This window comes from Myotis brandtii, unplaced genomic scaffold (genome assembly GCF_000412655.1).
Source record: "Myotis brandtii unplaced genomic scaffold, ASM41265v1 scaffold871, whole genome shotgun sequence".
Lineage (NCBI taxonomy): Eukaryota > Metazoa > Chordata > Mammalia > Chiroptera > Vespertilionidae > Myotis > Myotis brandtii.
Window position 1 is genome coordinate 505218 of NW_005371555.1, and position 18425 is coordinate 523642.

The 18425-nt window shown below is 46.0% G+C and overlaps 1 protein-coding gene across 2 annotated transcripts in view; it reads left to right on the plus strand.

Annotated features, from left to right (window-relative positions):
• The window catches only part of MOB3B (MOB kinase activator 3B), a 214429-nt gene that overhangs the window by 181976 nt on the left and 14028 nt on the right, over positions 1-18425 (plus strand). For both annotated transcript variants that reach the window (XM_005884896.2, XM_005884897.2), the window contains exon 3: positions 685-887. In XM_005884896.2, the coding sequence (XP_005884958.1) occupies positions 685-887 (203 nt within the window). The remainder of the gene's footprint in view (positions 1-684; positions 888-18425) is intronic.

Sequence of the window (18425 nt, forward strand, 5' to 3'; positions counted from 1 at the left end):
ATTCCTGAAGTTTGCTGCCTTTGCCCACCTCAGAAACAGTGTGTCTCAGGAAAAGTTCCCATCGGAATTGGTGCGCTGGTAACCTGCAGGCGCATCTATCTTAGAAAAATGTCTTGTTTTGAGCTGTGATATTCTTTAAACTTTTAGATTAATTGCTAATGTGTTTGTGGTTTTTTGTTTTTTGTTTTTTTTAATGCAGCAAATCACATAGAGCTCCAGATTATTGAATTATCTGGAAAAATCCCAAGCTGGCCACCACTGGCTAGAGTTGTGTTTGCCACAGTCTCCACCACTCCCTAGTACCCTGTGACAGGGAGTGCCAGTCTCCCTGCAGGGTCACCCTCCTCCTACCAGTTTTCTTATATTAGAGCAGGGAAATGAACTTTCTTGTGCTCTATAAAATGGGAAAAAATTAAAAGGCAATATGTGAGAATGCACATTTCTATATAAAAATATTTCTGCCCACTTATTTGCACCAAGATAAGATAGATCCAAAGAAACAAACCAGGCCCTTTTCCTCTTCCTGGGGGGTCTCTTCCTGGTTGTTGTTGGCGTTTGACTTTAACACTTGTGTTAGGCGGTGTCTGGCGCTTCGGGCCCAGGATGCTCTCAGCCTCCGCCTGGTCCCGGGGCTGCCGGAGCTTTCCCGTCATGGTTTTGTTCTCTCTTTGTTGCCTTCTCCAGGTGTCCCCTTCCCAAAGAACTTCCTCCAGATCTGCAAGAAGATCCTGTGTCGCCTCTTCCGGGTCTTCGTGCACGTCTACATCCACCACTTCGACCGGGTCATCGTGATGGGCGCAGAGGCCCATGTCAACACCTGCTACAAGCACTTCTATTACTTCGTCACGGAGATGAACCTCATCGACCGCAAGGAGCTGGAGCCCTTGGTGAGTGTCACCCTGCAGTGACCAAGTCACACCCCGGAGCTCAGCCGTTGGTCACGGTGCACTTCCGGACCCAGGCAAATTGCTCACTAATGGGTCCATGTTAGTGGAAGCATTGCAGAATGAGATAGACTTTAAAGGTCAGAAGATGCCAAATGTCCATGACCACCAAATAAGGGTCTTAAATTCCTCTCGGAGAGGTGGCAGGATAAAATGGGATCGTAATGGTTGGGCCAAAGGGAGTAGCTTTAATTCTCAGCTCCAACACCAGTCACCTAATGACTTAATCCCTTAAACGGACACCTTTGCTCTCTCGTGTCGTCTCTTAAGTGTCATCAAAAGATGATCAGAAGCATCTCTTCAGGGGGTAAATAGATACTGAGCACCTTCTGTGTGGCAGCTGTGAGGCAGACAAAGTCAAGTAAAACTGCCTTGAGTAGCCTGTACTCTGGGATAGAAACAAGCCAGACGAGAGTACAGCATCACAGGACCCTTGCTTTTCATACAGATCCGCTGGGACACAACTTTTTGCGTGTTTTTTAAATTGATTTTAGAGAGGAAGGGCATGGGAGAGAGATAGAAACATCAATGATGAGAAAGAATCACTGATTGGCTGCCTCCTGCATGCCCCCTACTGGGGATCGAGCCCACAACCCAGGCATGTGCCCTTGACCGGAATCAAACCCAGAACCCTTCAGTCCGCAGGCCAACGCTCTATCCACTGAGCCAAACCAGCTAGGGCTGGGACACGGTTTTAATAGAACATATTAGAACCCAGAACATTTGATACAAAACTTTGTTGTTATCATTTGGGGGCCAGCATTCATTTTCTTCACAAGTTATTATTTTTTTTAATTTTTTTCTTTATTGATTAAGGTATTACATATCTGTCTTTATCCCCCCATTACCTCCCCGCCCCCCACTCATACCCTCACCTCCCTGGTGTCTATGTCCATTGGTTAGGCTTATATGCATGCATTCAAGTCCTTTGGCTGATTTCTCCCTTAACCCCACCCTCCCCTACCTTCCCTCTGAGGTTTGATGGTCTGATCGATGCTTCTATGACTCTGGCTCTATTTTTGTTCATCAGTTTGTGTTGTTCATTATATTCCACAAATGAGTGAGACCATGTGGTATTTATCTTTCTCTGACTGGCTTATTTCACTTAGCATAATGCTCTCCAGGTCCATCCATGCTGTTGCAAATGGTAAGAATCCCCAAGTTATTGTTACAATTAGACCCAGTCTGCACTCTAGAAGCCAAGGGCCTTGGGAAACCCACCATCTTTCGTGACATGTGGTATCTTAACGTGATGCCCATCATGGATATTTCTAGTCAGCTCTACAAAGGGCTTTTTTAGCCAGAATAACACACTGCTTTATAGTAAAATCCTGCTTTCTTCCTGAAACATTAAGGGGCAGTTTTGTGAAATGTAACTGAGAGAGCATCTGTGTTTCATCCATGTGCATCTGAATAATGGCCAGAATGCAGAGCAGGCTGTCATCTTGTGCTACCCTATCTTCCTTTCTCTTTATGTAAATGTTTCTAAAATAAAGGTTTTATTACTATTTATGTATGGTGAGGCCAACAGATCAAACTCTCAAAAGATAGTTTGTTATGCTCACAGATCCCAAGAGAAGGGGCACATTGTGTCATGGGGGCCATACAGGGAAGCAACCGGATTGGTTGAGGCAGAGGGAGCAGGGAGAATGTGGGCAAGAGCCTGTATTATGGTTTCCCTGGGAAGGAATGGGCAAGGCAGGTAAGCAAGTTTAAGATGAACCCGTTTGAATCATTTCAGAGGGCTCTGGGCCTAGGGGCTACCTGGTTGTCTGGTAGCTGGCCTTGAGGTGATGAAGGCAGGGGAGTAGGAACCTAAGTGTGAGAGGAGAGAGAGGAGGTGGTTGGGGTGTGGGTTCTGTTGGTAGGGATTGATGAGTGAGTAAATAGCTTGAGGCTGAATTATTTACTATCCCTAGGATTGGCTAGCCCTGGGACCTTCGTGGTCTGTAAGACTCTAGATGTTAAAGAATCCAAGTACAAAAAATAAAACACATGTTTAATACAGTACCTGTATCTGGCAAAGAATAGTGAATGTCATGTATGACCTTTAGAGTTTCTGAACTTGAAATCTGTTATAATGCTATAACAGATTTTTTATTTCATTTTATTTATTACTAGAGGCCTGTTGCACGAAGATTCACGCAATAGGCCTTCCTTGCCCTGGCTGCCGGCACTGGTTTTCCTCTGGCACCCGGGACCCAGGTATTTGGTCTAGCCACAGCGGAGAAGCCAAACCTCTTCAGTCTTCAGTTGTCTTCAGTCTTCAGTCTTTGCTCCGCACCTGCTTATGCAAATTAACCACCATCTTTGTTGGGTTAATTTGCATACTCATCCTGATTGGCTTGTGGGCGTAGCGGAGTGACACCAATTTGCATGTTTCTTTTTTATTAGTGTAGATATTTATTATTTTTTTTTTGCATCACTCAAGAATTCTGGAAGAGGGCAAGACTTTCTGGGTATAATTAAGGCATATCATTGGCTAAAGAAGTGCTAATTTTCTTCATATTTATTACAACAGCTTTCTAGAAAGCTCTTGGGGACAGGAAGTATGTTGTCCTGAATTTGGTTGGACAGCTAGTGTGGGAAGAAGCTGAAGTGCCTCTTGAGTGAGTTGGCTAGTCTGGCCTGTGTAAAGGCTGCCGTGAGTAAACAGCCACTTCAAGAAGAAAAGGCTATGCAAACAGCTCAAGGGGGTTACTGGTAAAATGCTGGGAAGAATGATAAAGCTAATTTTAGAAAATGTCAAGGGCAAAGGAAAGAGTGGGTGGGGCCGTGAAAGGAAAAGAGCAGAGAAACCACTCTGACCTCACAGAGAAGAGAACGCGCTTCTGCTACCCGCGAGTGTATAACTGACAGGCTCAGGTGGAGGGAATACCTTCATCTGACCTGCAGGCCCCCCAGGAGGAAGGGCGCCTCTAAGCACACACAGTGTTGGTTCCACTGAGCTAAAGGAGCCGGAGCATCAGATGGACAGATCTGAACATCAGCTTCTACTTCTACAGAAACATAAAGGCCATTGTAGGACGTAGCTGAGTGGAAGTCAGAAAGTACAGAAAGCCCTTTTCTTTGCCATCAGACAACTTCGTTATTTTCTGAAGAAGAGGCCACTGGGGTTCTAAAACCTGGCCGTGCCAGGAGCTGACTGAAGTCTCAGAGCCACAGAAATGCCCCCTAAAACCCTGTATTCTAGATAAGAGCCTCTTTGGGGGGGAAACTACCACTGGATTAACCAGGAATTATTAACAGTGAAGGGGAGGGTATCAGAAACTTATATTTCTTTAAATCTTGCTTCAAGTCGTATCCTTCCTACCTTTATGCTTTGTTAATTATGATTACAGGGAGACTAATTTTAATGCTTTTACAAATTAACAGCAAGTGTTTTTAATGCTTAATTATCTGAAATTATATATTTATTTTACACAAACCAGAACCTATAAAAGAAAAGAAAAAGATATTGAGGATGTTTCACGAACAATAACTATGCAATGTCAAACTCTGGATACTTAGCATAGCCCACTATGAATACTGTACTTGTGGATTGTTATTACTGAAATGAGCACTTTCAATAGCTGACGGTGCTAGAATTCCTAACTTCTAAATCCACTGTTGCAAATGCACGTATTAAAGTCAGTCACAGCATATCAAATCAACACATTTTTATTTTTATTTGATTTGCATAGATCAAGCGCCCAATATATGCAAAGTAAGTTGCTCAGATGTTCTAAGTACATAAGAAAGATATACTTTTGAGGATTTACAGATGCACTCTTAAAAAATGTAAAATAATGACTGCCACTCATCTTTGGCCCTTGAAGGATGACCAAGAAGTCAGGCATTTGGCTTCACATTCTAGTCATACATTCTTTAGACTCAAATGCAGCCAGGGGCCAAAGGACACCATTTGTCCTGCCGGTGTCCCTTAGAGCATCAGCATTCCCAGGGCCCCCACTGTCATGCCTTGGGATCCTACAGTTTAGATTCAGAGACCCCACCTCCTGTTTTCCTCCGCCATGCTTCCACCGGGTGCACCCACACTCCTCTGCTCCCAGACTCGCCCGGTTGCGTGTCCAACACACTGGTTGTGTTGAGGGTCCAGCCTCCCACAAGGGTAGAGATTCAGTCTCATACAGTGCCGGGGACAAAGCCTAACTCTCTGGATTCAGACCCTAGAGACTTCCTTTACTAATTTGCAATCTTGAGTAAGATAGTTGACTTTTCAAAGCCTCATTTTCCTCATTCATAGAATGAGTATAGTAATAGAATTGTTATAAAAGTTAAATGGATTAATCTCATGGTAGGTGCTCAAGAAGTGTTAGCTGTGAATCGAGATCATGAATGTAAGGTAGCTGGCATGTAATAAGCAGAGGTACCCTAATGCTCTCTTCTCCAGATCCCATGGCCTTTGCCATCTTAGGGATCTGTCTGGTAACCTTGTAGTAGAAATAGTTCATTGTATCAGTGTCCCCCTCTTGGAGGGATGGCAGTGTATGTGACATAGCTTGCATTGCCTATGTTGCCTGGTACATAATAAATCCTAACTGTATTTTTGAATTGAAAAGAGTACTTTGTGGGTGACCCACCTCCATAAAAAAGGATTATACACGAGGTGTTTATTCTCTGGTGCCTTCCTCATCTCAGAACCTGTCTACAGACCTTCACTAGCCCACTGTTGGAAGTAATGCTTCATCCTATCGGATTAGCAAGAGATTTAAAGCAAAATAAAGTGCAGAGCAGTGAAGAGATGCATCCTCAGTCTTAGGCCTGACAGAGAAAAATGGGACTGAAACTCTAGCCAGTTCTCTGTTCCAGACTCCAGCTAGCTCACTCAGGGGATATTGAATGTTCACACGCTGTGTGTGCCGTGATGTGCCGGGCATATGGGGACCAAACCTCCAAAGAGTTAGCACTCAAGACCCCATGTCCTGGGAAAACTCCGTCCCTGGCAAACAGGGCCAATTGGTCATTCCATCAGGCCTCTGAGTGGGAATACAGTTTGGAATCCAGAAGCTGGGAAGAGGTCACCCTAGTCAGGAACCGAGGACGGCCAGGGCAGCCACCCACCACAGGGCTTGCCTCCTGGCTCCCGTGGGGACCTGCGCCGGTCAGCAACAGCCTGGGAACCCAGGGAATCACAGGCCATGTCACTTGATCTCCAACAGGGAGGGGAGGCTGGAGGACTGACAGAGACACAGATGTGACAAAGGACCCATTTCTCATGTAAATGCAAGTTGAACTCAAGCAAGTTCACAGTTGGAGGCAAGGAGTCCAAATGCTGCTGGTAATTAGAAAGCGGGCCAGACCCTGATTGAGTAAGCAGGCTGCTGGGGCCTTGGCAGTCTAGGAGTCAGCTGACAGGATCAAGCTCATCAGAATCATTGTTAGCAAGCACACGCGGCTAGCAGTATTTTGTTGGCCTTTCACTAAAAACAAAAGTGGACTCAGAGTGGGCTGTTAGCAATGCAGAAGCTGCTGAATACGGAGCTGATTAGAAAGGAGGAGAGAAGTTGTTCGCCCTAATGCACTTGCTGACCTCTGGGTGACCTTGGTCTAGGGCAATGATGGCGAACCTATGACACGCGTGTCAAAGGTGACACACAAACTCATTTTTTTGGTTGATTTTTCTTTGTTAAATGGCATTTAAATATATAAAATAAATATCAAAAATATAAATCTTTGTTTTACTATGGTTGCAAATATCAAAAAATTTCTATATGTGACATGGCACCAGAGTTAAGTTAGGGTTTTTCAAAATGCTGACATGCCGAGCTCAAAAGGTTCACCATCACTGGTCTAGGGCCTTCACCTTGTCTTTCCAGGGCTCCATTTCTTTATTTCTACAGGAAAGGAGACTATACCACTTCCTACCTTGTAGCAGTGCTGCTATGAAACGAGATGTCACCGCAGGCTGTTGTTACCTTATAGTCAGTGCTTCTCCATGGGAGTCTGCACACCAGCAACATCAGAATCCCCTGGAGGTTATTTTAAAATGTGCACACCTGGGCCTCACCACAGGCACACAGCAGTCAGAATTATTGAGGTCCGTGCCTAGAACCAAGCACCTCAGTCTGCCTCTCAAACTTGAATGTGCCACCTGGGCCTCTTACCAAAACGCAGGCTTTGTGTCAGTGCACCTGGGCCTGGGGTGGGACTTGAGCGTGTACCTTAGCTCCCAGGTGATGTTGATGCTGCTGGTTCCCAGACCACATCCTGAGAGGCAAGACTGTCGGCGACCAAGATGCTCACATTTGAGAACTGATATTTTTAGCGCACACACCATCTCTTCCCCTTTTCTAGGGTTGGAGGTTGTTAAGTCGGTGAGATGGGGAAGTAAAGCAAAGAAAAAAAAAATCTAAGGATCAATGTTGCTAAGAGTAGTCCTCAAAATGCCGGTCCTGAGTCATGCTCAGTGAAACAGCTTCTTTTCCTTGATCAGATGAGTTTGCGAAAGGCTACACCATCTCCACCCTCAAAAACTCACAACGTGCAATCGCAGATTAAAGGCCCCGAGAAGCCATCCAGTGAAGAAACTGGTCCTATTCTCTGTAGGCCAACCAGTTTAACAGCTATTTCTGTTGCTGTTGCTCATGAGCATCTTATAGAGATCATGGCCCGTGGACATGATCCACAGGTTAGGCAACACTGTTTATCTTTGTGGCGATGTGTGTCTCGAGTCGGAGCTTTGCCTCGCTGCCTCTGCTCTGGCCCCAACCACACACCCTCCACAGCTGCCTGGGGTGAGGACCAGAGAAGCCTGAGAGGGAGGTGGGAGGAAAGTGAAACTCATTTGGGAGGGCTTCCCAGGGAAAAGAAAACCAGCGCTGCTCATTCTCACTCCTCCCACATCATCGCATGACGCCTCGTCGCTGAGTTCTGTTCCTACCATGTGCACGGCACACAGGCCTTTCAAGAAATAAACACTAGCTTCATTTCTTGAGTTCCAGATGTCCTAGTATGCTCTTTACATGCATTATTTCATCTTTTTCTAGCATTTGATACCTTTACTTCCAACAGATGTTACTTCTCAACATCCAAACCACGTTCCTCTCCATCCCTCCAGACTCTCCTCACTGCCATTTGTCACACAAAGCTCCCCTCCGCCCCTGTTTGTAGTCAGATTGAGGTTCATGCCCCAAACGATTGTCAGCTTTAGCACCAAAAGCACAGCTATAGAAATGGTGGACCAGATGGAAGAAAGTTTGAATAGCAAAGATTTGGAAAGCCTTGTCTCATAAAGGCCCAGCACAGCCCATCGAGGTCCAAGCACATGGTCACCCTGTGTTCTCCTTCGAGGTGGCCTAGCAGACGCTGGGGTGAGTGCAGTAGCCAAGGTTGGCCTGTCATGGCAAGATCGGGTCAGGACTGTGAAAAGAAGCAGAGCTTCTCACATGAGCCAGAGCTGCTCCCCAAAATAGCCGGCAATGGAGAGCCATTGTGGGGCTTTTGAAAGGGCCTTTTCTTTTGAAACATCATCTGTGCAAAGGCCTCTGGGCTGCGTCTTGTCAGGCGGGTTCCTTGACTTCCAGCCAAATGGCTTGGACGGGGACTCGGGTGTTGAAAAGAAAGAGCTTTGACTTTTCCACTATTTTGTTACCACATGAGTTGTCTGACCCTGAGTAAGGCATGTAAAGACCTGCTGCCTCAGTTTCCCCATCTAAGAGAGAGCATATCTAGAGCCTCCCCTCCAGCTTGTCTCACTGAGATTATGATCTTTGACATGGTGTTTCACCAGCCTTGTCCTCTTTCATTCAAGGTGGCCATCTCTTTGCTTAGAGAGGCCTTCATGAATTAAAGCTCACTATGCCAGCAGGAGGTGCGCCTGGCACAGAGTAACTGGAGATTGCATTCAAGGGACTTTGTCCATTTAGATGGTGTGTGTGTGTGTGTGTGTGTGTGTGTGTGTGTGTCCAGCGTGGCATCTGCTGGTGGTAGTTGTTCAGGGCAACCCAGATGCCCAGAGATGGGTGGGTGGGAAAGCCTGCCAGAAACTGTTTTAGGAACCTTGGCAGACATACTGTAAAGTGTCAATTTGAAAAATAGCAAAGAAATGTGGGGTTGCTTTCAATGAACTGCATTGTGCTGGGTTATTGGGAATGTGGCAACATCAGCCGCATGCCTTTGTCAGTCTTGTTTATTCAACCTTTGCTGATGTCCTGACAGCTCTTGCTTCTGGTTTGTAGGATGGTAGGTGCTTGGTTGTTTGGGTTTTGTTTTTATTTTGGGTTTTTTTTATTGGGTCAGAGTGAGATGCGGTCTCTGGCTTATCTCAGGGCCAAAAGTATGATTAATCAGAGTTGAAGACAATAATGGGGATATTGTCAGCACATAATATTAAGTAATAAACACAGAATTCAAAACTGTATTGGAAAATCACTCTACTCATGTCAATTTATTAGTATTGTCTGTGAACATCACCATAGATGAGAAAGGAAATATGGCAAAAAGTGTCAGAAGTGGTTTTCTTTTGGTGGAATGATGGGCACGCTTGTTTTTTACATAGACCTATTTGGGCTTTTCAAGTTTTCTATTGCAAACATGACCACTTCTGTAATCAGCAGAAAAATCAAACTGTGTGCTTTCAAAGGCCTTAACAACAAAGACCGAAGATGTGCAAGCCAAGCGACCTGTGTGCCCAGGACCTGGGGTCTGAGTGCTCTCCCCGTCTCTGGCCTGCCCCCTGCTCCCTCATGGAGCCACAGTGACAGAGATGCTCAGAGGAGCAGCCAGTGGTCTCACAGACCCCTCTGTGACTGCGGGAGGTGGACGTGCGTGGTCACCTCGGACTAAACGATTCCCTGGATCTGGGGTGCTCCCTCTTAGAGAGTGGAGTTTGGGGGCCCCTATTTTAAGCAGGCAGATCTTTGTGACTCAAAAGCCTGTGATGGAGCCTGCAGATCACCTGTGCATGACGTGTCCAGCCCTGTGGGGACCAGCCTTGCTCAGGCCCCTCACTGCCAAAGTACAGTGATCTTGACCGAGGGTTTTGGTTGGCGGTTTTCCCATCCAGATTTCTCTACTTCACTGGGTCTGAAGAGATTTTTGTTTTTTTCTAACTTCAAGTTTTAAAAGAGAACAAAAGGGATTTGTTGAAAAGAAATTAATTCATACCATGGAATAGCCTGTATAGAGTTTATTACACTTAAGTATAAGTGTGTGTGCAATAACTACAACTAAGTTTTAGCTGAAACTATAGTGTGGGTCTACAGTGCATTCCAACCCCTTATTACTAAGATATTAGCAAAAACGAGGACCAGAAGTGACTCTGTAGTATGTCTCTGCCCTGGTCTCAATCATATTCCTGTTTTATTAGAGACAGAGAGAGAGAGAGAGAAGCATTGATTGGTTGCTTCCCAGGGCTGGGGATTGAGCCTGCAGCCAAGGTACGTGCCCTGGACCCGAATCAAACCTGGGACCCTTCAGTTTACAGGCCAATGCTCTATCCACTGAGCCAAACCAGCTAGGGCGAATTTTCAGTGTTTAACTGCTTACATTTTAAAATACAGAGCCTTATAAAACGATTAATATGTTTTCATGACTCTTACTATTTCTGTTCCAATTTGCTATTGCATACCTCCATCTAATTCTTACGTGTCAGATTATGTCCTGGTTCTGCAGGAATGCCCACTAAGAACGGCAGGCTTACCAATCGCACACTGCTCTCTCTTTACCTTTGCTGAGTGGGGGTGGTTTACAGACTGCCTCCGGTTTTGACTGGCAGTCATTTCTAAATCATTCGGTAACGTATGTTACACGCTGGCCATGTGCTGAAAATCAGGTCCCTATTGTAAGTTTCCGCCGTCTCCGTCTTTACTGCAGCATCTCCCAAAGTATTTTCCCCAGAATCTACTAGTTCTAAGGGATGTCAAAAGGATAACGTGAAAAAGAGTTTCCATGGCAAATAACTATGGAAAATAGTTAATAAAGTTATTCCGGTTTCTTTAGTGCCCTGGTGGGCACCCTAACCCTCCAAGCAAGGCTGGAACTTGTCGCTGTGTTTGCTCAGGGAATCCTTTCTCTCCAGAGCATTGTGTGGGTGTAAGGTTTGAAATACCCTTTGGGAAATATGAACTACACAGCCTTCACAATCTACCTTCTGGGTTATAAGTCAGTCTTCTTTCTGGCTGCTGAAGGTCTATTAAGCATTTATTGAAAACCCACTGTATGTCAGCTGTTGTGCTGAGTGCCAGAATGATGGTCAAATAAGTTACATCTCCATTCTGTAAGAAGGTCAGTTAAAGAGTCATATCCTCTGACCTGTCCAGTACAGGAGCCACTAGCCCGTCGTGACTACTTAAATGTAAATTAATTAGAATTAAATAAAAATTAGTTTTGTAATCTCACTAGCCACACTTCAAGTACTCAAAAGCCACCCCCTGTGTCTAGTGGCTATTGTATGGGGTACACAGTGAACATGAGACCATCTCTCGGACACCACTGAATTAGAGGCTCTGTCTGCCAGAGTTACCGCCTAAATGCACTGTTAGCACCTTCTCCCACCATGCCTGCCTGCCAGATGTGTTCAGAGTTGTCCCCGTGATGTCTCAATGAAGCATTGCCATGTAGTTCTTTAAGCTCCTGGGACGATCAACTTCTCTTTGCTAGGCCACTTCTCTCCCAGCTTACAGACGAAGAACAGACTCAAAGCCACATGTTCAGTGTCCCTCCCTCGGTCCCATGTCAGAATGCCCGCTGCAGCGGGGAGCTCAGTACCTCAGGCTGGCTGCCGGTCTCTGGGGCTCCGGATCGTAGTCACACTTCGCTGTGCCTGCAGTGTTGGAATTGCTGCAGAATGTCGATCACAGCAGGAATGAATTCATCTTCACAAGCATTTACATGAAAATATGAATAGTCAGGATGGCTTGATGCCCATATATAAATAAGCCTGCCAGATCTTAGCTGCCACGTGTGGTCTTGATTAGTTCAAATTTCCTGGCCAGATAAGAGTAGATTCTTTGGCTCCAAAAGAAGTCAAATGAGTATTAACTTGGGGACTGGGAAAAGTGAAAAGGTTTTCCTTATTAAAATACAGCAGTATATCTTCTCCCACTACCCTCCTGTCCCACCACAATCAAAGCATGAGGATGAGGTTAGAGCAGTGATGGCGAACCTATGACACGCGTGTCAGAGGTGACACGCCAACTCATTTTTTTGGTTGATTTTTCTTTGTTAAATGGCATTTAAATATATAAAATAAATATCAAAAATATAAATCTTTGTTTTACTATGGTTGCAAATATCAAAAAATTTCTATATGTGACACGGCACCAGAGTTAAGTTAGGGTTTTTCAAAATGCTGACACGCCGAGCTCAAAAGGTTCGCCATCACTGGGTTAGAGGCAGTCCCTAACCTAGGGACTTGTGTGGTCACCTAAGAACACCCCTTCCCATGGAATAATTTCATACATAAAGATCAGATATACAAATCCAGTTCAGCCAGACTTTGTACTAGAACTTTGTATTAATCAATATTAGTTCCAGGAGATTAGTGCCCACAGATTCCTATTACATTGTGAATCTGAGTGCAGCTGCACCACTAAATAAAAAATAAATGCATTCAGGTAGGTCTGGGTGAAGAAAGTGAAATGTAGATTACTTTAAAGGGACTTCATGGAGTTCTTTAATGGGCCATGTCCTCTCACCTCCAGGCCATAATACGTGCCAGTCCCTCCACCTCCACATCCTCCTAAGTCTTGAAAATCTCAGCTTAATCACCCCCTCTCCAGAGAGGACCTCATTCTGCACCATGTTAGGTCTCCTGTATTTCTATAGTATATTATTTAGAACAGAGGTTTATGGTAAAAATATATGTCTTATTAAAGTATGTCAGCACCGAAGAACTTTACATGGTCTGTAATAACAATGTACTTTTTAAATTTCACATGTTCAGCTTCTGAGGACATAATAGGGACATTTTTTGAGTCAAGCTGTGGACCGTCTCTGGACCGTGGACTGTAGATGCTGTAGGACATTTGTTTAAGTATGACCTCATTTAATGCGCACACAGTTCTATGAGGTGAATACTTTAGCGAGGAGGGGCTTCGGGCAGGAGGACTTGTGCAATGTCAATCCACTGGCTCTGAGGAGGCAGGAGGCAACGCATGCAGTCTGACTCCCAAGCCCCGTCTGACTGGCCTCTGCCGGGGAAGCCCATTTGAGGTGGATCAGTCAGATGGGTCCTGATGGTCTCCAGCAGCCAGATGATCCCCAAGGTCCCGCCCCTCCCTCAACAGCATCTGGGTGTGAGGCCGTGCCAAGTCCATCCGCTATCTGAGCCCATGCAATGTGCATTGCTGAGGAACTCAAATGGGTTGGCAGTGAGTAGGAGCTCATGCTAAGTGCTGGGCAACTGAAAGGATGAGCCTTGCCTCGGAAAGTTGAATATCTGGAGATCAGAAGACCCAAACTCAAAGCCTACGAGGCCGGCAATCTAGCAGGTACGTGTTAGCAAGGAGGTGGTGGGAAAGAGGAAGCTGGGGGCAGCCACCATTGCAACCCCAGCTCATTGGGGGAGTAGAGACCCGGGTTTCCAAAGCAAAGGAAACTGGAGTTCTAACATTCTAGGTCAGGGGTGGGCAAACTTTTTGACTCGAGGGCCACAATGGGTTCTTAAACTGGACCGGAGGGCCGGAACAAACGCATGGATGGAGTGTTTGTGTGAACTAATATAAATTCAAAGTAAACATCATTACATAAAAGGGTACGGTCTTTTTTTTTTTTAGTTTTATTCATTTCAAATGGGCCGGATCCAGCCCGAGGGCCGTAGTTTGCCCACGGCTGTTCTAGGTGAACTCCCCAGAATTATAAATGATGACAACTGATGAGAGCCGATGATTTTTGTTTTATTTTAATTTTTATTTATTTTAGAGAGAGAGGAAGGGAGAGAAAGAGAGAGAGAGAGATCTGTTGCCTCTCCTATGTGCCCCAACTGGAGATCAAACCTGAAACCTAGGTATGTGCCCTGACCAGGTATCAAACCCGCCGCCTTTTGGTGTACAGGACGATGCTCCAACTGAGCCACCCGGCCAGGGCTATTTTATTTTATTTTTAAATCAATGGCCTAACAAACTCTTTCTAGGTTTGCACTTTGCCTCAGGGCCATCGCTTTGCACTCCTGCCTTACATGGAGCCTGAGGGGGGCAGCAGACGGTCTGGCCCGTTACAACCTGGCAGCACATCCACAGTGTCTGAGCTTCAAGTGTTATTTGTAGAGTTTTTCCTCCTCTTGAGAGCCCAGAACATCCGTGAAGCATGTGTGTGTGTTGGGGGGTGTACAGGGTTTGTACGAAGCAGACAAGACAGGGGCCATGTGATGGAGTCGAGGTGAGCCCCACACCATGCTGCCCTGTGCCCCTCACCGTTGCTGGTCTGCAGTGGCGGGGCTGCTGCAGGCACCAGGAAACACAGAGCTCGTCTGTCCCTTTGTCACTGCTTTCACGTGACATGGCCAGTGTCATCGCCAGTTGGCATTGAGATTGCTGACCCTGCCGCTGCCCGGCCTGGACCGTAAGCAGCTGTTGTTATTGTATTGCTCACCCCAAACAGTGGAGCCTTCAGAAACCCCGCCACACCCCACCCCTGCTCTGGGGCACGGGCACACGGTGCCGGCGTTCTCCCAGCCTCCACTCGCGGGACTGCATCTTCTTCACCTTCGAAAAACATTAGCAAAGCGGACAGGAGTCAAATAAGATGTTTGCCCACATCCAGCACATGCTGGTTTCAGTTTTACGAGCTAATGATTGAAGAGGAAGGGTTTTCATTAAGACTGGCAGGCCCTCTCATCTCTACATTCCATTTATAATATAAGGTTTCTATTGTGGTTTCCTCTTTTTTCAGAGCTTTCTCTTACCCTGGTGTTGACAACAGCCTTTGAACGTTGAGGAAACTTGATAGGCGCTCCCTGGATGTGGGCTCTGTCTTTGCTGTCTCGGGTGTAAGATGTTAGTTACAAGAGGTTCTCAGACATAGTTACTTTTTATTTTGGTTTCTGTTGCCGGTGCAAGGGTGCTTGATATTTTGCATTAAAAGAGATTATTCTAAATGGAGGAATTCATGTAAGCATTTTATTTCCAATATTGATAGTGTTAACAGAGGGAAGTAATTAAGTGGACATGAATATCTTCTGGAAAACACATGCATAAGCACACGCACACACATGTGTACAAGCACACACATGGATGCTCATTTATTCCTGATAAAGCTTCAAATCTCTCAGAATCCGTTCTCTGAGAGTTTCGGTTTTTTATTTTGTTAATGGAATTATATGTAAAAATCTTCTTCCTTGAAGCTTTTGAAATTGTTTTTTCCAAAATGGATATTTATGGGGCCTTTATTGTTGTCGTTTTCTTAAATTTTACTTTAAATTGTGGTAAAACACATATAACATAAAATTTACCATCCTGTCTGTCAGTGTGCAGTGCAGTGACATTAAGCAAACTCACATGGTTGTGCAACTATTACCGCCATCCATCTCCAGAACTCTTCATCACTAAGCACGATTGTTATTTTTAATTTTTGTTTTCATATGCGAGTCAAGTCTTTAGGATGTGCAGTTGGAAACGGGCAACAAAAAGTACATAAACGAAAAGCAAACCTGCTCTTACTTCTCTTCGACAGAAGCAGGGCTGCTACCCGCTGTCAATACGCTGGACAAATTCCCTCTACTGTTGAGAGCAAAACACATGGTTGCAACACAGCACATACCTCTATCGCTAAAAAGTCCAAAATTGCAGCTTCAAAACAAAATATCAGTAAAGAGTGAGGAAGGAGCCCTAGCAGGTAAACATGGCTTTAGTAGTCCTATGAAACATTCCCTTTATGTAAAACTCATATTGTCTTTGTGGCTCTTTAATTGGGACTCTGAGTATAAGAAAGAAGGGCTTGCCTCCTCTGCATTCTGAAAGCCACCAAAGTGTAGTTTGAAGGGACGCAGGCAGAGTTTCCTTCATTCTTGTTTTACACGTGTTTTCTTCCTGGTGCAGCATCACTGCTGTCCAAAGATAGGAGAAATGTTGGCCTGTTCATGGTCAGGGCGATTTTGGAAAGGAGCATGAGGACCCGTTTATAACCACGGGGGCTCTAAGCCTTCAGAGTCACACCCCTCATGGTGTCTGCAAACTGCAGAACGGGCTTAACACACATTTTCTGTAAAGATTCAGATGCTAAATGCTTTGGCTTGTGGGCCATTCATGGTCTCAGTCAACTGCTCAATTCCGCCATTGAACTGGGGAAGCAGCCTTACACAAGACAAACAAATGGGTGTGTCTGTGATACGACTTTATTTAAATGAACTTGAAATTTGAATGTCATCTAGCATTCATGTGTAATGATATATGACTCTTCCTTTGATTTTTTTTCAACAATTTAAAAATGTAAAGGTCATTCGTAACTTATGAGCCATATGGAACATGTGTGAACTGAACGTGGGTCCGTGGGCCTCAATTTTGAGGTCCCTGACACAGAAGGAAATACAGATTCCAAGGCCCGTTGACAAGATCTGAATGACAGATCTTGGTTCATATTCTCTCTCTGCCAAGTAGTAACCGTAAAAGCTTGGGTAAGTCACTCACCTCTGCACATTCCAGTTTCGCCATCGGAGAAGGAGAAGGACCACCCGGGGAGGTGACGTCAGTGACAGAGTGGGACACAAAATGGTCATCGCCCCTACAACTCTGGGGAGGCTCATTTTCTCTCCAGGGAAGCCTGGGAACAGGTTTCAATTGGTGGCAGTCAAACTCCTAGCAGTAGAACTTATTTTACTAAAATGCAAGTTCAGTTTGCTTCATGTCTGCATACTCCATCAACATAATCCTTTGTTCCCATCAAAGGCATGAGACTGCTAAGAAACTACAAACTTCCTAAATTACAGGCTCGCTGAGGAAGAAAAATCTCCGTGTATTTTCGTCAGATACACAATAGAGGTCTTATTGAGCGATGGCCAGCTCTGTGCTGCGGTGAGTTCAGCCGGGCTGACCGGTTTCTATGGAATTCTTTGTCTTCCCGAGGGAGGTAAATTCTTCCTCCAGGGCCCCGTGCCCTGAAAGTTCATGGCTTACCCAAATAACGAATCAGGCTTCTTCAGGATTTCTTGAATGCCATTAAGAGTTGGACCCATTAAGCTTCTTTCAGAATAAATAAAAGTGTGTGCCTGCAGCCTAACCGAGAGGGGAACTCCGCTTCACCGGCCAGGTGACCAGGGCAAACGGCAGAATTCCGTACCCTGTCCTCCCACATCTAGTCTTCCAAGAGCTGGGCAACCCGACGGGGGGCCCCGGCCATGTTCAAATCGGTTACATCTTGCTAAGGGAATGGGTGCATTCAGTCACCCACGCTCACCCCTGAACAAGGGCATGAGGAGCATCTGCCAGAAACCAATCCAGCTGTGCTGACAAGTGTGGGCTGTGGGAAGGAGGGAGGCAGGGGAGATGGGCCGGCAGAGCGAGGAAGGAGGAGGGAGGAGCAGCTGCCACCCTAGGGCTGGGTCTGCGCCCGCTGTGATACAGGCACATCCCTGTGAGCAGAAGTCAGGTGGACTCCCGCACTGCCATGGGCAGGAGCTAACAGAGCCCCAGTGAGAAGGCTGGCATTGGGGAGGACGTACAGATAGGTCTGCAGCGTAAGTCGGGATGTTACAAAGCACGGACGGGGGACTGTGGGGCTTCGGGGAGGAGAGCTTGAGAAATGCAGTGACGGTGAAACGCTCTGATTCAGGCTCTGGCTTTCATGGTGCATGGCGAGGTTAGATGAGAGAGCTTCAAAAATGTGCAAATCTGCCTTTACAGGAACCAATGTAAATCAAGAAACTGAGTATGTTTACACAGAGCGGCTTATTTTTAATGCTTGCAGGATCTGGGGAAAGAAGAGCAGCGTGACTCGTGTATCGCCTGAGTAAATATTCTCCGTGGGTGGCAGGTCTGTCTGTTTATCCATCCCTACAGACGTGTGCATGTACTCGGGGCGTGCAAGTATGTGCACAGGTTCACACACCCCGTCGGGGCGCGCCCTCCGGGTCAGCAATGTGGGCTGCTGTTTAGGAACAGAATTAATCAAATAAATACTGGTTTTTCCCGAAGAGGAAGGGCCAGCCTGCCAGGCTTCTATTTTTATTCCTTTTGGCTCGTTTGCCACCCACGTCCCTAACAAAAAGCAGAAAGGACGTTTTTAATTCCTGTGTGCTGGTTGGCTCCCACATGTCCTTTAAGTTGGGAGGAATTTTTAAAAAAAATGTTTGTAGTTTGGCTGCCCTGCCTGCCTCATAGGAATTCAGACTGTGGGATGCTGGCAAGGAAAGACAGCAGCCCCAGCTGTGGCCTCCCACGAGTGGTTCCCCAGCCAGTCCCTGCTCCCCTGGCCAGCGCCAGCTTCGTGCGGCCGCTGACTCAGAGGCTGAGCCTAAAGCACCTGCGGGTATGAATGAAGATCCCATGGGCACGATGCCAGGGCACTCGTTTGGAAGACGGGGCGTCACGTTCCAACCTTGACTAC